The following is a 20,979-nucleotide window of genomic DNA, read 5'->3' as shown; positions in this document are numbered from 1 at the left end:
ATGACCCTGACTAGGGATTTGTTTGAGTAAGAATATATGAGATATTCCTCTTATGATTTCGAGAGTAGATGATCCCCTATCGACACTCAATAACCCTCGTAAGATTGGCTATCACTCTCAATGATCGATTATGCTAGATCTGAAACTTCCACGCTTATTAGTCTAGTATCAAAGAGTGGAGAACTCATATAGGATATCTTTAATGTGTCAAGTCTAAGAACCAAATATACCACTATGATGACGAAATCGTTGTCTAACAATAACGTATCATCAATCATCCAATATTTCGTAAGCGGATCAATCAATAAACTTATTCTCCAATGAGCACATGTACTATAGCCTTAGTGTCCCTACATGAGCAGCTATGAGACTAGCCACCTTCATCATATGGACGAGTATATAGCATAGCAGTTTGTCCGTTTATCTCAATGTCCCTCTCGAGTAACCTATGACTAGAATTATTTAGAGTCTATGTTTAAAGGTGAATCAGTCTCATTATTGTGACCTTATCACGATCTGATTCTCATTGCATAGATCTATAGATATCACAATATATTTATGCATCAAGCAATATAAAGTGAGAAAATACTATAATACTATTAAGCAAAAAGACTGTGTGTCATGTCATACATGCTATCACTTACGTAATTGGCTTGTGGGGTACCTATTACTAGCAATCTCTCACTTAACCTAAAGCCAATCACTTATGTGTCTGATCCATATCAGACCCCTATGACGCTCAAAGACAATTTGAGATAATGGCTTTGTTAGTGGATCTGCGATGTTATCTTTGGGTGAAACTCTTTCCACTACCACATCTCCTCAAGTGACTATCTCTTTGATACGTTGAAACATCCTCAAAACACTTCTGATAAGACCTGGGTTCCCTCATTTGAGTAATCACCCCATAGTTGTTGTTATATAATGGAATTAACTCCTTGTTTCCTGGTATGACTCTCAGATCTATAATAAACTTCTTCATCCAGACTCCCTCCTTTATTGTCTATACCACAGCAATGTACTCCACATCTGTGGTCAAGTCAACAGTAGTATCTTGTTTAAAACTCTTCCAGCATACTGCTCATTCATTCAAGATAAACACATACTATGAATTAGACTTATTATCATCGACATCAGACTAGAAGCTCGAGTCTGTGTAGCTCTCAGCCCTGAGGCTACTTCCTTCGTATATTAGTAAAAGATTTTAGTCATTTTCAAGTACTTAAGGATACATTTTATTGCTTTCCAGTGCTCCAAGTTTGGATTCGCTTGATACCTACTCATGACACTCAAAGCATGCACTATATCAGGCTTGGTACTAACATAGTATACATGATATACTCTATCGCTGAGACATATAATATCCTATCCATGTCTGCCCTTTCTTTAGGAGTCCTTGAGGACATACTCCTAGAAAGCGATATCCTATATCTCATCAGTATAAGACATCTCTTGAAATTTTTCATGTCAAACCTTTTGACAATGGTCTCTATATACCTAGACTGAAACAAGCCAAGCATCATCTTGGATCTATCTCTATATATTTGAATCCTTAATATGTAGGATGCTTCCCCTAAGTCCTTCTTAGAGAAATGTCTAAATAGCCAAGCCTTTACTGTGGAAAGCATTCCTGCATCATTCCCAATAATTAAGATATCATCCACTTATAATACTAAGAAGGTGATAGCGCTCCCATTTATCTTCCTGTAGACACAAGGCTCATCTTCGTTCTTAACGAATTCATAAAATATGATCGCCTCATCAAATCTTATGTTTCAACTTCATGTAGCTTGCTTTAGTTCATAGATAGACCTAAGCAATCTACATACCTTATAAGGATCGTCCTTGGACATGAATCTCTCAAGCTATATCATATATACCTCCTCATTGAGATTGCCGTTGAGGAATATGATTTTCATGTTCATCTATTATGTAATGTTCCTTACCTTACGCCAATCTCTTAGGCTTTGCTAGAATCTATAATAAATTGTAGTTGTGATAAGCACTATCGGTATTCAATACAAATGCACTATCACAAAAATCTGATAATTGGAGACTGATCATGAATGTACTTGAAGCTTCTCCAAGCTTCTATTTCGCCCTCTCTATAAGATACTTTTTGTAGTTCCTCTTCTAGTGCTCATCTTTGCCGTAGTGGAAGCACTAGCATTTATCCTTTGCTAGGTCTTTCTTAGCAACCTTTTCTTTACCCGATCTACCCTTGTCATTGCCCTTTTTAAGGAACTTTTTTTGGCTTCCTTTTCTTTCTAGTCTCACCAACACAAAGAACTGACTTCTCTTTCATGATGGTGCTCTTTGCCTCCCTCAACATATTGAGGAGCTTAAAGAGAGTCACCTCAAGCTTGTTTATATTAAAATTCATTATAAACCGAGAAAAAAAATTTGGTAGGGACGAAAGAGACTCTTGGATATCTCATATCGCTGAGTCCTACTCTATTCCTCAAACAATTTATGGAGATATAAGAGAATGGATCTAACATCTATCTATTCATACTATCTCTGTAACTCTGGAGTTATAGAGCCCAACATGTGATACTGAGCAAGAGTGGAATCGTTTATGTACTTCACATAGCGAGCGATCTCATCCTCGCTTACCCTTTTCTCGGGCGTAGTCACTATATCAAGGACATACATGATTTTCACTACCGTGAGAATGATTCTCAATTTGCGGAGCCAATCGATGTAATTTGGACTAATGAGGCGGTTGACATCAAGTATGTCACGTAATGGATTTAATACGATAAATTTCTAAAAATAAAGATATAGTAAAAATAAATAACATGTAGATTTTGTAGAAAAATAAACAAATATCGATGTCTTTCTCAAGTAACCTAAGACTAGGATTATTTAGATTTTGTATTTAAAGGTGAATCGGTCTCATTATCGTGATCTCATCATGATATGATTTTTATTGCATAGATCCATAAACATCAATATAAAGTGATAAAATGTCAAATATAAAGTGTGTGTATATATAACAATCAATATAAAGTGATAAAATATTAAATAATAATAATAAGTAAAAAGACTGTATGTCAAGTCACACGTGTCATCACTCACGTGATTAGTTTACAAAACACCTATGACTAGCACTACTTCAATCAAGATACGACCGATTACAAACATGAATCCTATGTTATCCTGTATGTTATTGGTTCATCTGGCACTTCATTCAAACCTTCGGTGCATCATCCTCTCCTTCGGTGTATTACCCGATCCATCGACATATTGACCTCCCACAACATTCGATCTCCTTGGCGCAATATTCGATTCTTTTGGCCCGATGCCTCAACCCTTGGCACAAAGTCCTTCTACTGGTATATTGACTAATCTTCTAACATTGTGCTCTCTAACCCAACGTATGATTCACCTACTTCAATCAATTTATCTTTCCATAATTAAAGTTAGTCCTACGTCACTCAAATGATGATTAGATCATAACTTTATCAATTGATTTCATAATCAAAATTCGAGATTTAATATAAATACTTTAGGGGTTGGCCCTGGTGCCTTCCTAGGTGACCCTTCCTGATGAGTTCCTCGATTTGGTATCTTAGGTCCCGATACTCTTCTGTGTCATGTTCGTAGTCTTAGTGGACGATAGTACTTGGATCTATTCCTCTGCTCTAGAGACTCTCTCATGGGTTTGGACTTCTTTAGGAGGCCCTTCTTGTTTATTTAGAGAAAAATATCCATCCTCGTCATATTATGGGGGAGTAACCCCATTCTCTCCCGTGAATCATTTGTTCAAGAATGCCTTCTCTAGGACAACTCCGGGGCTAGGACCTAAGATTCATGACGCACCCTCTTGTTGTCCTCCCAACATCATGAGATTATGGCTTTGGATAATGTGTATTAGTTGGCCCTTTGAACATCTCTAGGACGATCATAGGAGGTCTTTTGATTAACAACCAAAAAAAGCAGGAAGGTTTTAGGCCCATCATGAAAGCTTAGATTATTAATTAGAGGTGGACATCTTGAATCCCTTAGATCTTCCCAGTGAACCGAGTGACGAAGTCGGATAGGCACCCATCCTCCCTTTGCCTAAGCCTAAGCAAGATAGTGGTCAAAGGTTTTGGTTGCACATTAGCAAAGAAGTATAGCTCAAACTCTTTGGCGAGTTGTGAAAAAGAAGTAATTGAAAGGGGCTTGAGGCGACTATACCATTCTTGGATTGACCCCCTTAGTATCATTGGGAATGCATGACACATCAGAACATTCAAAGTGCTGAACAAAGATATCTAGACCTGGAACATGAAGGCGTGTTCTACAAGGTCGGAGCTGCCATCGAAGGTTCCTAAACTAGGGAGGCGGAAGTTGGCTAGGATGAGCTCCTCCTAGATTCTCTAAATAAAAGGGGATATGTGGGGCGTATCGAGTTCACCATAGGGGTGCCAAAATTCCTACTGAAACTCGTCTAGCCTCCGATTCATGGCTTGAGCTGTGCCATCATCGAGAGTTCCCAAGAATCAGTGGACTGGGCCTTAGACTTTGCTAGGGTTTGGGTGTGACTTGGCGGAGCATTGAGCTTACCATCGGAGGGTGTGGTGCAGCACTGACTATCCCTTCTAGTCAAGAAGGTTATTGGAAGGTAGGGCGTGGACTCTTCGGTTGAGCCTCAAGTGGAGGATGTGCAGCCGACGGTTGGAGGGTGGGCCATTATATCAGAATCGCCAACTGCATCAATAGAGGGAGGAGTAGAGCGATGGCTTGCATCATGTAGGTGAGGGTATAGACCTACTGAGTGTGGCCCAAGAGCACCTCTAACGGGATGAGTAGGGAGCCCACTCCCAACCCTGGAGGGGAAAGTCCTAGGTCGTTAAGAAGGTGCTAGTAGGGATTTGGCATCTAGGCCAAGGTAGATGCATCGTTCTATTGGAAGCGAGGTGTGTGCCCTCTTTGCTCAAAAGTGCTAGAGGCTGTAGGTAGCATCTCCTTGTTGGAGCACTTGTTAAGAGTGGTAGAAGGATGTTCCTGTGACGTTCGGCCCTCCTTCTAATGCCAAAATATTAGCACACTAAGATTGTCAATTGGTGAGTTGGCCCAGTTGGTTCTTTGTCGAAAGTGCAGGTCCCTTCTGCTAGCTCCTCCTAGCTGATGTGGAGAGCAAGCATTACGGGCATGACAAAGGAAATATATATGGAGAGGCGATTCACTAAGAGTGGCTTAGTCTTCGAGTGATAAAGCTTGGTTTGGGAGCTGGGTGGTCCCTTCTACTATGTAGCCTTTTGGTCGCACCTTCGGGCTATGCTAATGACTCTACACAACAAGCTTGCGCCGGGAGCATCCCAGCTCGACCCTTTCGATGCTTAAGTCAGGAAAGTATAGGGGGAGGAAAACTCAGCAATGTAATCAAGAGAGTAAAGAGTCTCTTTTACTTGCTTGCCCCAGTTTAGCTCGAGGCAAGGCTTTTATATCTGGGTGCTAGGTGGAACCAAATGACCTCCTTTAATGCCCCCCCTTACCCTACATGATGAAAATATTTAACGTGGGTGGCTTACCGACATGTGCTCCCGGGGGAAGTGTTTGGGGACTATCGGGATGATGTCTCTAGTCGAGCTTCCTCACTTTTTAGGGTCAGGCAAGGCATGACATCCTCGTCATTCATTCGGAAGGAAAGGTTGGTAAGGCCGGGCCATGCCATCGACCATTAATGTGAAATCAAGTTTATTTTTTCGACTGTAGGATTAGTAAAAAATGGGTTTAGATATTGCCTACGTGGTAGGAAAAGTTGGAGGGTGTCAGGATTATCCCTTTTAAATGTGATATTTCTTTGTATAAGATTGAGTATAAGATTCTTCCCTAAGTATCAAAACATAAATGTTATAAGAAGATATGTTAAATTATGTTATTTAGACTAAACATGATTAAGGGCCACTTAGAGTCAAAGACTCATTTTAAATTCCAAAGAAAAAGTTTACTCCAGTTTCATGAAATAATTTACATTTGGTGAGGATACTCATTGGTATACATACACTTGATGTTGAGCGCATTGATTTTTGTTGGTGGACAAGCATTAGAACTCTAAGAAGGTAGAAAACGGTTGATGAGAATTGGCAAAGTTATATCCTTCTAATGACGGCTAGACTTGAAATATAATAAGAATGCAATCCCCTCCACCACAACAGCTGCTTATAAATTTTGTACACTTAATATTTAGGTATGTCACTAAAAGACGATATGTTGAATCATTTAGAACTAAATTAATTTGTTAAAATGCAGAAACATGGTTTGTCATTAGATTTTCATCCTAAATCCTTCAAATTTATGAATTAATCACAATATTATCACTAATTTTGTCAAAAAACATTCTTTTTTGTGATGAAAAGTTTAGGATCATGACAAATGCTTTGTTCCAATCGATAAATATTATAAAAAATTATCACTAATTTATGGATTAAGTTATAGGTTGACATGTATGAAATATGGAAGGATTATACAATGTGGGCTGGTCCAATAGCCCTCCCGATCGTTGGATTGAAAGGGGAGACGAATATAATTTATTGATTATTTAATCTATAGTTTTCTAACAGATATATATTTTTATTTTTAAAAATATTTTTATAAAATCTATGATTTTGGCATCATAAACTAAATTCAAAAAGTGTTTTCAGGCGATAGGATCTTTTGTAATCTCGAGGGTTGTAATGCGAAGTAATGCGGCTTGAAAGGTTTTCAATAGATGTAAACATGTTCGAACAGTAAATATGTAATTTGTACAATTGTTAGGGATGTATGTGTAAAAAGGGCCTATTTCTTTTCCACTTGGCCATTAATTTTGGATCTTCGTCGTGTCGCAAACGTAGGTGCCGCCCCTCGGACCCTTCTCCGTTAGGGTTTTCTCGTCGCCGCTCTTGCCTCGGGTTCCTGCAGGCGCGGCTTTAATGGCGATCCAGCAGGATGATAAGCTCTTCAACCGCTGGCCCTTCGACGGCGGCGAGGTTCGCTCTCTTTATCCCGGCGAGCCTATTGTTGAGGCTGGCGATTTATCGAGTTGTGTTGTCCTTTGCCTATGTGGTTAATAACTTCTATGCGAAATCGAATGGCATTGTGACTCCATAGCGTCTATAATTCAAGGATATTTATATCACACCCAATTGTTTTCTTTTTTTTTCTTTATTGGAAGCTTGCATCGTGGTGGTTCTTGGGGTTTTTCCACCTCCTTTGAAGGAATTCTTTTTGGATGTATCTTTATGGTATATCTTTGTCTGTATGATTCTGGCTCCTGATGACAGTTGGGAGCAAGTTCTTTACTATTTGATTTCAGGATCGAGAAACAAGGTCAACTGTAGAACAATTGTACAGATCAAACGCAGGTTCGTGTAGAATCGATGCAAAATGGGATGACATCATATGCTCGATCAAGATTGACAAGTTTAGATAGCAAAAAATTGACCGTCCAATAAGTTTCTCAATAGTTTATGGTATCAGGTGGCTGAAAAGGGATAAGCTTTGCTGGCAGTAGATGCTAATTGCAGAATTGTAGATCTTAATTATAGATGGATCTGTTGGTAGTCTTTCTGGTAGGGAGCTCAGAATATCTATGTATGTCAGTCTTGTTTTTTGTTAGTTATTTTCTCCTCCATATATAAGTATAATGATAATGCATGCACTATACACATATCATGTAACTCAAAGCCCTGACCGCTTGACTGCACATACAATCCACTGACCACTAGGATGTCTCCTCAGAGACAAGTATGCTATCTTGTATCACAGGGAGTACAAGTGATAAGTGGCTTGGATTATATTTTGGTGATATTATGCTAATCACTGAAGTTGAAGCCCTGACTGCTAGATTTCACATACAATCTGCTGACCACTAGAATTTGGCTTGCATTAGACAATAGTTTTGTTTTATTTTTTCTGGTTAGTGCTCCCTTCTTAAGTTTCAACTACCAAATGTTGATATGTAGTTCATGCTTGTGCCAACTTTTTTTCCTTTATTTTATGATGATGACGTTGTTGTTCTTAGGTACTTCCGATGGGTCTCAGCAAGACTGAAATTAATTTGAGAAGATTGTTGGATGCTGCTCCACGACAGAAGAATCAAACAAAGCTCATACATGTAAGTGAAACCCCAAGGCTGGGAAGAAAGTTCACCAATTGCACCTTCTCCTGCATTCCATGTGACACAGAGTTGCTCATTTATATTTAATATGCCATCCTCGATTATCATACTCGTGACAGACAAATTTCCATAGTTATGACCATGATTCATGCATGCTTGGGTGTATTTTAAACCGTTAAATATTCTAAAGCTAGTTAACACTGAAAATATTAATTAACCTATTGGAAGAAAGTGTTAAATCTTGATGCTTTCTTTATTTTTTTATTCTAGCATTATTAATGTAGCATCTGCAATTTATATGTTTTCTATTCATTGCAAAATAAAGATACTAATTTTTCTGAACAATCATAGTGCATATTTCAATGTTTTATTAGTGTAAGAAAATTGGTAGTCTGAATTACATGGCCCTTCGATTTAAGACTTTTACGTTTATGTAAGTGTATATTCTCGTAGCCTCAATTGATCTTCCATGGCAGCGTCATAATGTATAAATTTTTTACTAAGTAAAACCATATCCATATGCAAATGTAGGCATTGATGATAAAAATAATGTTCTGAAAATAATGTTGGGCAACTTTTACATATTGCTCACACATGCAACAATAATGGAAACATCTTGTCAAAGGCCATTGCAATTACTTGATGAGATGTTGCTTCAGAAAACCGTAGTACTTTGTTAGATCAAATATAACTAAGTTTGATGTCGCTACTTTTGCACACCTATTTTCTAAAACTTTGGGTATCAGGAGTCACTATTGTGGTTAGGATAGAAAGCACTTATGGACATAACCCAGATATGTGCCCTCATGACATGTTGACCATGCAATAGTGGACAAAATTTTTATGTTTGGAGTTTCCCTTGGTTCATCATGAAAGCTCATGGCCTGCTGAGAAGACAGGTTTAGTTACACAAAATTCTTTATTTTACTTGAATCTTCCGATTATTGTAGAACCTCTAAGAACTCTATAATTGAAGAAGAACAACCAACATATATCTTCTGGTGTTTTTTTTAGGTTTGCATAAGTTAACAATAGATTCTTATATTGACTAAAAATTCATTAACTTTGGCAGTATGTCACCACATTAAGGGAACAATTAGAGCAATTAGGTGCTGAGACTACACCACAAGGAGCACCAAGGTTTGTTTATCTGTTTTGAATAATTGCCTTTCTTATTTCATTTTTTGCCATATAAGAAAATATTACTAGATATTGTATTTGATAATTTTTTTCTTGGGCTTCATTGCATATTAAAAATAACTCAAATTTCAAGCATTGCCCTAATGGTCACTTTCTGGGAGCAAGAGGACAAAAGCAAAAGACATAACATTAATGTAAAGACAAAGGAAGTAATTTATCGTAGCATAAGCAGAGGGGAAGTGGTGCAGGTCAAATGATAGTGCAAATAGGAAGCTAGAGAAAAGTCAGGCAGGAGAGTATCATTGAGAAGGTTTGGTCACACTGTGTTTTCAAAAGGTACTTGAGTGAGGTGAGGCCTGAGCGTTGCGCGAAACCTCTGGGCGAGGCACTTCGTTGAAGCTTTGCTCAGGCACTCGCTTGAGCCTAGGCGTTGGGCGCCTTAAGCGAGCACCCGAGTGAATTTGGGTCTAGGTCCATGCTTGGTTCAATTGAACAAGCAAGTTGGTTCAATCGAATCAACTAATATTCCCTAACACAAACCCCTCCACCACTAGATTGTCTTCGAATAGAAACCCTACGTTTGTTCCCAACGTCTTTGTCTGCAGCTCTAGCCATCACTGCTGCCTTCATCCGCAGTTTTGTCTGTCGCCGCCACTTTTGTCTGCAGCCCTCTCCTTCCCCCACCTTCCTCCATAGTCGTCGGTTGCTCCTCTTCTTAATTCTATCTTTAGAACTGTTTAGCACTGATTAAAACTGTTTAACAACATATTGATCCACACTTTAGAACTGTTTAGCATTGGTTAGAAATCTATATAGCTTAGGTCTCCATCAGTAGAAACCTGTTAAGCATATTTTTTTTTCGCCACATATATCATATTGATATGAAAACATTGCATAGAACACTGTTTAGAACATAACAGCGGTTAAAAAACACTGATTAGCAGTTAACATCCACCTCAAATTTCATCCCTTTTGAAAACAATGCGCTTAGAACATAACAGTTAGCATCCTATCATGTGTAGGCTTGCAGCATACCGCATGATATGTTGTTATTGATATTTTTGTTATTAGAATATGGACAATATAATATGATACTTTATATGATTTCAATTTGATGTGCCATTTTTATTTCTATGACCATATATACCTATTGTAATATATATTTTTAAAATTTTAATATTTTGGAGCACCTTGCTTCATTAGGGCGGATGCCTAGCACCTTAGGCATTTTATTGTACTCAAATCACACTAGATTTTTATTGTACTCAATCAAGCACCAGTTACCAATAGAATATTTTAACATCCAAGCAATTTTATTTACACTAGCTTGCTAAATTAGGTGGTACGGCTTGTGTTAACATGCAAATGTTTATTGAATAACAATCTTTGACCTTGCAACAAAAAGCAAGCTTAACCCCATATGCGAAATTAAAGCTTTAACTGATCAAGCTAGAAGGAAAAACTGTAAATCGCTTTTTGTATTGATTGATTTCTAGAATGAAGATCTATGGCATATTTGTGTTGTTATCAATGAATGATATGCATAGATATGTCTCTATTACCTCTATGTATAGACAAATCTTGTTATTAACATAAATTCATGTCATCTAAAATGTTCCAAAGTTGTGTAAGTTGTTCTTTTGTGGAAGATGCTTTTTTGTTTCACTAACCATTTCTAGATTTGTTGTGTTAATAACAACTAAAGTACTGCATCTTTTACACCTTCTTAAGCTAACAAGAAACCAAATATGCCTTTTTCTTTTCCATTTTTGCTTTGATTTTAATGTTTAGTGGCACAAATTTACTTTGTGTAAAATATTGGATGATAAATGAGATGAATGGAAAATTTGATATTTCATCATCATTTGTTGAACAAGCACTTTTTAAGTGTGCCCATATTAAACAGTTGGTCTTTCTTATTGTTTTTAATGATGTAACTAGTGCTAGTGGTGAGCACTTGAATATCAAACCATTCCAACAGTAGAGGCTGGCATTTACCAGCTAATCTCATACAATATGATGTATATTGATTATACTGAAGTAAAGGTGGTGCATAGATTTTCTTTTTTATATTTTATAATTTTCCATAGACATATACTGCTGCTAGCAATACCATACCTGATGTACCATGGTATGAATTGAATCATACAAAATAGTTAAATATTTATGGTATATTATATGACAATGTGTGTGTGTGTAAATTGATTCATCTCTACAAGAAGCTTCATCATTCTATAAAGATTGAAGAAAGATTAAAGGCTATCAATCAAGATTATCCTCCAAAATATATATGAAAATTAATCCTCTTCGAAGAAGAAAAGGTTAAGAGTAAACGATTCTTTTTTATTTAGTAATTTTGCATTATTTGTGTGTTTTCATCTTGTTATTGGGGTCTATAAAAAAAGGAAAAGGGTTTGTAAATGGATCAAAGAATGTGATTATTAATAAATGAGGGGTGCATTTTCTTTTTCACAGTACGTGTGAGTGGTATGAAGTTATATTTGATTTGCTGATGGCATAATTGGATCATATACATGTCAAATGTCCAAAGGTACAAGACATTCATTCCTCATGTATTTCCTTGAGGCTGAGTGGACCTAATAGTTATCCATTTCTTTTTTTGTTACCTTTTAATTATTATCCTTCTTTTCTCTAATTTTCGTTATTCTCACAAAAAAAACCTCTTCGTCACGAGCTTTTGGCCTACATCAGATGTGCATCTTAGAAAGATTTATAAAGATTTGAACAGTTTTCTCGAAAAGATTCCTTAATGAGGTAGAAAAATGTTTGACTACACCTTATGTGAGGGTTTTAGCCTGTTTTTCTCTGTGGAATCTTTGAGTAAGCTTATATCCTGGCACACACTTATCTTCCTTCATTCTCTATGCTCATGATAGTTCTTTTACATTTCAATCCCCTTTCTATTTTTCATTTTTATTTAATCTCTTTGCTCCGCTGCTACCCTCTAGTTACAGATAAACCAACAAATAGCAGCTCTTTATTCCATATCTTTTCCCTTAATACTTACACTGTCATCCAATGCCATATCTCTGAATCCTTTGAGCCTGTGGAACCAAGCTGTCTACAGAGCTTGTTTGGAAAGTATTGCATGTGTAATGTAGCTGCATCATTTATCCAAACATCATATGCTAAATTTACAATCATATTTCAATTAATATTAATGAGACTTCAATAAGTTGATTTTAAAACACTCTGTTGCCATTTGCTTTCTTATAAAACAAATAATTCTTCAATGAGAAACTTAAAATTTCATTGCTGACTAATATCTGTATTTTTATAAGTCCTAGTAGTTTTTCAAGCATTAATTTCATTAACATTGTTACTCTGGCTTTACAACTTCTAATCTGTCTTTTATGGAAAGAGTAACCAATTGGAAGTACATGCTCGATATTAAATTCTAAAATACTCAGGAAAGAGCTTTTTTTCAGCGAACTCTTTTCCAAAGAGCTAAGCTAATCTCATCTGTGCCAGTGATTTCTTTCTTACAAATTAGGATGTTTGTGGTTTTAACAAGCTGACTCGAGCATCATCTCTGTAACTCATTTTTATACTGACACAATCTCATATAATCAGCATCCCAAAAGCAAAATTGAATGAATACTCTGAGAGGATTGAAGCCCTTGCTGCCAAGTTAGCTGCTCCACTGGTAAACTTGTCTCTTTTGCATTGTTACAAATTCCATTGTCTTTTGAATTTATTGGACACTGGACTCGCAGATATCAGAAATCATCTATTTAGTTTCTAAGCAACAGATATTTATTCCTAAATGGTGTAAGTTACCATTTAAGCAAGGAGTTAATGATGCATTTGCTATGTTATGGTTTATATCTGATGCTTGTTGATAGCTATTTTATGTAATCATGAAGCTGAGTGAAGCGAACTGAAAGAATATATTAGTCCAAGTTATATAGCTTGTATATTTTGACGGATGATGTTGTTTTCAATATAGATTGTCAAAGTGGCCATGCAGGTACCGGTTAAGGGAATGGACAAGTGCCCATTCCAAGAGCCTCACCTGCATATAAATAAATCTTCACTGCTCATCTGATGCACATGCAGTTCAGGACCAGCATCATGATGATACTGTGCCATGGCATATGCTGCTGCATGCATATGGTTGATACATACCATAGAGTTGCTCGCGAGTCGTTTTAATGAACAGTTGTATTTAGAGAATCTTATTTCCAGTTTTTTTATTCTTATTTCATTTTGCCTTACTCTGCAAATAGGAATCTATTTATTTATTATCATGTTTGATAACTCAGTTTGTATATATTCAATGTCCTCTTGATGTGAATTTCATAATTTAGCTGCAGTTCTTTTGATTACTGCAGTTCTTGTGTTCCATATTTCATTTAGTTCTGTAAATATTAGTAACAATTGTATCAGGCAGAACATGAAGAGGCTACTCATGAAGCTAAAGAGGAGGGCCCATCCAGCACAGAGCAGACTGTGAATTATACAAGCTCTCCTCCAGGATTGAGGAGGAGGCCCACGTAAGTAATAGTGCAGATACTTGTATTCTATATAGTTGGTGCCTTGCATGTTTCCTGTGGTATATATCAAACAACTCTTCCTGTCAAATGCTGCATAGAGCTAAGATGGAAACCAAGGAAAGCAGTCATGATGCAAAGGAGAAGGATTCAGCAATGCCAGTTAAATTGGATGCATCAGCACTGGATCATATTGAGAAGCATAGGTATGTTATATGCTTGTTTATTCAAATGATAATTGTTTGCAAAGAGAGTTTTATTTTCCTCCTTTTGGTGAGACATTTCTTCTACCTGTGTGATAAATTTCATCATAGTGCATGCAAACTAATAAGACCTCTTAATCTTGTTTTGCTAATCTATTTTGTTTGTTTGTTTACTCTTATAGTCTCCTTTGACCTCATTAGGGACCACAGCTTTAAAACTTGTTGGACCGATATGGTCCATTTATTATCAATCCACAATTATAGGATGGTAAGTTGGCCACCCTCAGGTATAAAACATAACATGGTTTTGACCAGGCTTTTCTGTAATGCTTTAAAGTCTGGCTAGCTGTGCCCATCAGTCTTGGAACTTGACAGGGTAAAAATAAGCACCAGTTTGCTTCTTTAGAGCATGAAACCTTGAGTGAGCTTCATCACATCTGTTCATTCAGGTAATGGTGGAGCAGAAAAAGAGAAAAAGAGAGGAGAAGAGGAAGTGAAAGAAAAAAGAGGAAGAGAAGATGAATAAGAGGATACATGGTCTTTGGCCTTAATCAAATGATGTGGAGGAGGGACTCACCTACAAGTCCCTGTTTTATCCTTTTCCTTATTTTGGTATCTTTTTTCATTGATACACTGTGATGTTGGCCGTAATCCTGGCGTTCCACTGGTGGACATCAACTACTATGAACCAGAATTTAAACTTTGCTGTGGATTATTTTAGAAGTTTGTGCATTGCAAACTGGTTAGGTGCTGTCTCCTAAAAGGATAAAGAAAAAAAATAAATCATGTCAGTTCATTGCTGTAAAAGGCTCCTGTTTCCAGAATACCCTTTGGTTGTGCATAAAAAAATTGGATGTATATCATAGGCAGCTCCTTTTTTTATTATTTAAATTTGAGTTCTATATCAGTAGTCTAAAACATATCAAAATATTGGGTCTTGCCCCTCCATTGTGCCATGATGATATCTGCTGGACCAGCCAATTTAGGATTAAATCGGCTTGGATTGGTTCATTCCCATAGAGCCTGAGTACCGCCAGAGACAAATGAAATATGAACAAAAATTAAAATGACCAAGAGGAAGGGGAATGAAAATTTATGATTGTCTGGTGAGTGGAGGACAGCTGCTTTGATGGATCTTGGTGGCTTGTATGGAGGTGGGAAAGCTTTGAGCATGGTAGTTGTCCTTTGACATCTCTGATGGCATTGGAGGTGAACCCAGGATAGGAATAGTCCTGAAACAGAGTAGATAACATGTTTGGACTGATATTTGAAAAGAAAATAAAAGGAACATGATCAAGTAATGAGAAAATTATATGTGGTCCTCATCAAGAAATTTAATTTTGAGCAAAAAGTAACTTTTCATAAGGTGGTTTATTTATTTCATATCTTAATAAACTGTAATTTTTGGTTAAACTGTGGGACTCTGCATCTATATTTCAAGGTGTTCTTTTTGTCCTGGCTGTAAGTAGATGATGCGACAGAGTTGTATCTTACTGCTTGACACTTGTGATAAAGTATGCCTATTTGTCATATTGTCATCAAAGGACTTATCTGCTTATTTTTACTAGCTTTGCCACTCAATAGCTAGATCTGAAATTGATATATAATCGAAATTTTCTTCTGCACTATTTCTTGACTTTTTCATAAACAGAAAGCTTCAAGAAGATTTAACAGATGATTTGGTTGCCTTAGCACGACAGCTTAAGGAAGGTAGTCTCTTGATCAACCGATCTGTGCAAGACACAGAGAAGGTACTGAGAATTTTCTTTGTTTCTTTTTTTTTGTTGATCTCTTGTGCTTTTGTTATCACTTTAAGGAAGTGCAGGAATAAATTTAATAGTCAATGCAATGCAGACCACTTGATTCTCAAACCACTAATCCAGAACTTATTTATGGTCATTTTATCCTTTAACTTGCGTAATCTCTATTGAATTTCCAAGTTGAAATTTTGGCCATTTTGATATACATCATTCTCTAGCTTATGTAACCTCGTTTCACAACTCTTACAATTTCTAATTTAATTATGGTGCTTTCTCAGCCATCCGATCTTAACAATTAACAAAAAGTTTAGAAGACTGTGTGCCAAACAGAGACATTTAGCGCACTCATTATTTAAAAAATAATAAATTTTCTGCCACACTTCATTTTTGAAAAAATTAGTGGTAGATATATTTCAACCTAACTTAACTAAATATATAGTGTTTTTACAGATTTCAATAGTGACAAAAGATCCATGTAACCGACCCCAAATAGTTGGGATTTACAGTTTTGTTGTCGTTGTTGTTGTTGTATATGCTTTCACATTTCGCAGTCTTTCTTTAGTTATTCTGCTATCCATGCTAGTCCTTGTTGTAGCCTTAGTGGCATCACTAGGTAGAATGCTTAATCACCTCTTGTGGTCTAGCCAAGTATCACCAGTGATTTCAGCCATCATCCAAAATTTGTTTGAAGCTGCAATGCCAACTTGAAAACACCGGAGAAATTCTATTCCTTTGGAACTCTGTGTTGGTTTATACATCTTTAGACTGTTAGTCTTTCCTTTTCCTCTTGCTGTTGAAATATGGCTTTGCCACTGAACACATGTTAATTAGAGACTTGATTTAAACAAATAGATTCAGGCATATTCACTGAAACAAAATTTTTGTTTGCAGCATGATCTGGAGATCCAAAATCACTTCATAATTTAAAGCAAAATAAAAAAAAATTGAAACACTTATTGTATTGTTTTTGGTGATTTTTGGAGCCTGTTTGCACAGTCAAACATGATGTCTAGGAATATGGACAAATACTACACAATGATGGATGGCGTGCAAGAAAAATAGGGTTTTCATGAATTCCGTATAACCTGTTTGAGTTTGTGTTTTGTCAGTTTCTTCCTCTGCTTAGACCAACGCAGCTTTCATACTTGAGTTTCATGTCTTAAATAGATTCTTGATTCCACTGAGAACGCTGTGGAGCATAGCTTGGCGAGCACCAGCCGTGCCAGTAAACGGGCGATAGAGGTTTACTCGGAAAGTTTCAAGACCACCTGCTTCACATGGCTTGTGATCTTCATTATGATTTGTGTGTTCATTATGGTGGTTTTGCTCATCCGTATAACCTAACATGCCTTTGTTCACTTTGTGTATTATTTCGTATGGAGTGGAATCGGATTGTCTTCCAAAGTATTTTTTAGTCTCTCAGAAATTGATTTGCAAATTCCAGAGATATTATATCAATTTTTTCCCTTATAACCTGCCTTATTTTTTTCAAGATGATATAACATTCATAAACTATTATAAACTAAAATAACAACCATAAAATCACATAAGACACCATAATATTTACAATGTATAATATGACGAGAGATTGGTGTAAGATAGCATAATATAAACAATTATTAAAAATAAAATAGATAAATTTATACTTGTACAAAATTCTAATCAAAGTATCAAATAATATAAGGATGGGACATAAAATTAGTAGAGAAGAGGCTGTATAATATTGGTAAAAGCAACATTAAGACAAACAAGAGAGCGAGATTTCATCATCAAAGACAAAATCACTAACCCCTAAAGAAAACAAATTTTAATTCAGACCATTAGACAAAATAGAGACGCGCAGGAATGCAAGCATATGCCGAGAGAGAGAGAGAGAGAGAGAGAGAGAGAGAGGACAAGGGTTCATGCATGAAGTCCTATCGAGTGTTGTGTTCATGCTTGTACACCCTTGCGCGTTCTTGCCAGCTTTGCCTCTCTCGTAATATGTTCTACTTATCGTGGAATTGTCACTGAGGTTTCCATTCGACCACGTAGTTATTAATCCGGAAGAAAGTTCATACGCCTAAGAGATCTAACATTTCTTAGCTCCATAGCAAGATATATATTGCATGTGTTCGTTGGCCAGTAGATGTCAAACTAAAGGTGATATCAACAAACGTGGAAGGAAAGAAACATACATCACTGGAAATCGACAATTTCTAGTTTCCTCATCTTGGAGTCTCTCAAATCACAATGAGTTTGTACTGGTGGAAGGATAATGATTTGTGTCAAAAAGCCTACCCCACCTATGAAGATATGTGGGTGGGCACACAGCTTCGCCAATGGCTCCACAGGTGATATGGCAGCACTGAGAGGACTTGGTTGTCATGTTCAGCTACCAGTTTGAGGCATGTAGGTTTGATCAAGTGAGCTAATTAATGAAACAGAGGCTGATCCATCAACGGATAGACTGCGTAGGTGTTGAATGTCTCTGGATTTGGGATGTGTTGCAGAACAATTTTGCTGCTTGATGGTAGATAAGCAAGAAAGATGGTAAATAGGCAGTCTAATAATAAGCTTTTCGTAAGGTTCTGAAAGTTGTCTTGCTGCCGTTTCTTGGTTACTTCAATCATTGTCCTTTCAATTGCCCTTTGCTGCATATGATTAACTTTTATTGGCCTGAAAAGAAGTAGAATTCCTTTTCTTTCTAACCCATGAAGAAGTCAATCTCTGCTGCCTGCATGTCTCTCGAGAGACGGTAAGAAAAAGTAGGAAACATAAGGGGACTCTTTCTCATCACACACACACACACATACAGATTCCGGGATTAACGTTTGACTTCGGGGCAAGAATTAATGATTCGTATTGTTTGAGAAAAAGTATGTGAGAGTTGTGTCTGAGAATCGCTGCTTGGAGTTATTTATTATGTCATCAGAACCCCACTAGCCATATTGCTTGGGATTCCAGCAGCATCGGAGGGAACGATGATGAACATGTCGCTATGTGTACGAGCGTTTCTCACAAAGTAGTTTACTAATGCGAAAACGATAAGTAGACACACTGCACCCTTTTGCCTTCCTTTTGATGATACAAGTGGATGGAAACTCAATCTTTTATAGTCAGGACAAGACTAAAGCCTATGACGTGGAGGAATTTGATGGAAGTGATGTAATGCTGCGACATCTTCATTCGAGGCCATGCTTCATACTGCGTCAATCTCAACCCCTTCCTCGGCTGTCATCTTTGCCTTCTCTACGCCTTCAGTACTGCCCTCACTCGCCTTCTTCCGGTGATCGGTCTCCTCGACGCCGGCCTGCAACTCCGAAGCTGGAGCTATCGCCAGCTCCGCAATCCTGACGATGTGTTCGATCCCCGCCGGCTCCACGACGACGTTCTTCTTCTTCTTGTAGACTATGTAGAGCACCATTTGTGCGACTCCAAATAGGAAGCCCAGCACGTTCGGGAGCTGCTTTGGCCAGAGAACAAGGTGTCAGGGAAGCATATATATATATATATATATATCACACACGAAACAGGTTTGCAGTCACGATCACCTGAACATAGATGTCCTTGGTGAACAGGCCGTAGCCGAACCACGCGATCGCGCTCAGCGTGAGGAAGAAGGAGAGGTAGAACGGCAGAAACTCTACGCTCTTTGTACGGATAACCAGCCTCTGAACATTTGATTCAATGAAGAGCATCAGTTGGATCTGTAGCAAGATTTTACCGAGACCATAGCCACCGTTTCAGTTCTTACTATGACGCTCAGCGGAGCAGCAAAGACACTGACGGAAAAGCCGACGCAGATCCATCCAAGCACCTTCAAGCGAATGGAGCCAGTGAAGAGTAGCTGAGTCAAGAGAATGATCGCGGCAAACACTACCACATTCAAGAGCACGAATATTCGCATAGACATGATCTGCAACTCGAAATGAATTAGTACAGTAGTCTATATATGGATGATCTATGTATGATGTATACTAACCCTAGTCTTCTTGGGGGCGTAGATGAGGTAGATGGTGATGTAGGCTGTCTCGATGAATACTCCGAAGGAGTTTATGGTGATGAGGAGGATGGAATCGGTCTTGACATAAGCGTAGTAGATCCACAGCATGCAGCTGAACACAGCAACAACGTAAGGCAGGGAGTGGAACCCTTCTGTTGATTTCTTCCGGTAAACTCGATAGAACGTAGGGCTGTGATGATGAGTAGCAGTACCGAGCGTCGTCACATTGAAGCAGCAAATCCATAAAAGTGAAATCAGAACAGAGAAGTGTGATGCTTACATTGGGGCGAGAAAAACCATGAAGGAGATGAGGTTGCCTGCCAATTCGTCATCCTTAGCTATCAGTAATATTCCATGGAAGAAGAGGTTTTGCATGAAGGAGTAGCACAAGTACGTAAGGAGTACTTGTGGAAATGTACATCTCATGATATTAATAGAGTAATTATACTCCAAACAGAGACAGCATTTATGCATGCACTCTTGTCATGTACAAGCTAATTACACACATTGCAAGGAAAATAGGCGATGAACAAGAAATAGAGAAGGTTACAGTACTTAGAACGACGTAAACGACAGTAGATTTGCAGACATGCCAAGATAATAACCTCATGAAAAGGGTTTGGAAGCTTGAATTGACCGAATGATGTGCAGAAGACAAATGAAAGAACAAATGAAGGATCACCTAGCATGCCGAAGGTGAAAGGTAAAGGGTGTTGCAGTGATAGGCCAGCCATGGAACCTCGAGGCAAGCAGAGCAGAAGAAGGATGTATCAAGGAACGAAGCAAGAGCAAGGGTCTTTCCCTCTCCCCTTGAGAAGGAAAAGAAGAAAGACAACCTTCCTCCACCTCCTCAGTTACTTTGTGTGCCTCCTTAGATACGAGGAGAAGGCCCATTTTATAGGAGAGATGGGGAGATGAGCATCATCCTATTTGATATATGTGAGTGGGATGCCACTTGGTTGTCACTGTCAACAATAGCAGTTATGCCATCAATTGTAGATATCAAGATTACCAGAGCTATATATATAAATAAATATATAGCATATATTTCAACAAATTATTAATTTCATATTCATGATTTGTTGGAAAACCTAAGGTTAAGAAGAAAAAAAAATGGAAAATGTGAATCAAACATCATGTCATTCAATTCTTGCTTTTCTTTCAGACTCTAAATTTTCAGATCCAATGGCAATGTCAAGGTATAGAGGATGGTTTGATGCAGCACATATATAGTTGTTAGCACAATTGTGAAGCAATCCATCATTAGCATTTCATAAGAAAACCA

The 20,979-nt window shown here is 37.6% G+C and overlaps 2 protein-coding genes across 2 annotated transcripts; one reads left to right on the top strand and one right to left on the bottom strand.

Moving 5' to 3' along the window:
- Window positions 1-6,816: 6,816 nt before the first annotated feature.
- On the top strand, window positions 6,817-17,116 carry LOC103993449 (uncharacterized). Its single transcript, XM_009413524.3, has 8 exons — window positions 6,817-6,962; window positions 7,997-8,089; window positions 9,165-9,232; window positions 12,827-12,899; window positions 13,643-13,749; window positions 13,848-13,952; window positions 15,601-15,700; window positions 16,877-17,116. Exons 1-8 carry the CDS (start codon window positions 6,906-6,908, stop codon window positions 17,051-17,053), a joined length of 780 nt encoding a protein of 259 aa, XP_009411799.2. The 5' UTR covers window positions 6,817-6,905; the 3' UTR covers window positions 17,054-17,116.
- Window positions 17,117-18,702: 1,586 nt separating this feature from the next.
- LOC103993450 (bidirectional sugar transporter SWEET14) lies at window positions 18,703-20,564 on the bottom strand. Its single transcript, XM_009413526.3, has 6 exons — window positions 20,377-20,564; window positions 19,975-20,011; window positions 19,674-19,884; window positions 19,446-19,607; window positions 19,243-19,362; window positions 18,703-19,154 (listed from the first exon to the last, which is right to left on the bottom strand). Exons 1-6 carry the CDS (start codon window positions 20,426-20,428, stop codon window positions 18,891-18,893), a joined length of 846 nt encoding a protein of 281 aa, XP_009411801.2. The 5' UTR covers window positions 20,429-20,564; the 3' UTR covers window positions 18,703-18,890.
- Window positions 20,565-20,979: the final 415 nt, after the last annotated feature.

This window comes from Musa acuminata, chromosome BXJ1-8 (assembly GCF_036884655.1).
Source record: "Musa acuminata AAA Group cultivar baxijiao chromosome BXJ1-8, Cavendish_Baxijiao_AAA, whole genome shotgun sequence".
NCBI classification, from domain to species: Eukaryota; Viridiplantae; Streptophyta; class Magnoliopsida; order Zingiberales; family Musaceae; genus Musa; species Musa acuminata.
Note: the sequence above shows the minus strand (reverse complement) of the source record. Positions and strands in the feature narration are given on the sequence as shown.

What these genes read in the sequence shown, in the direction of transcription:
- LOC103993449 (XM_009413524.3), top strand. Translation starts at nt 6,906, where the DNA reads ATGGCGATCCAGCAGGATGATAAGCTCTTCAACCGCTGGCCCTTCGAC. An exon ending in ATCAAACAAAGCTCATACAT is followed by an intron (nt 8,090 to 9,164) that starts GTAAGTGAAACC and finishes TAACTTTGGCAG; the next exon opens with TATGTCACCACATTAAGGGA. An exon ending in CCAAGTTAGCTGCTCCACTG is followed by an intron (nt 12,900 to 13,642) that starts GTAAACTTGTCT and finishes CAATTGTATCAG; the next exon opens with GCAGAACATGAAGAGGCTAC.
- LOC103993450 (XM_009413526.3), bottom strand. Translation starts at nt 20,428, where the DNA reads ATGGCTGGCCTATCACTGCAACACCCTTTACCTTTCACCTTCGGCATG. An exon ending in ATGGTTTTTCTCGCCCCAAT is followed by an intron (nt 19,885 to 19,974) that starts GTAAGCATCACA and finishes TCATCATCACAG; the next exon opens with CCCTACGTTCTATCGAGTTT. An exon ending in CTGCTCCGCTGAGCGTCATA is followed by an intron (nt 19,363 to 19,445) that starts GTAAGAACTGAA and finishes TCAAATGTTCAG; the next exon opens with AGGCTGGTTATCCGTACAAA.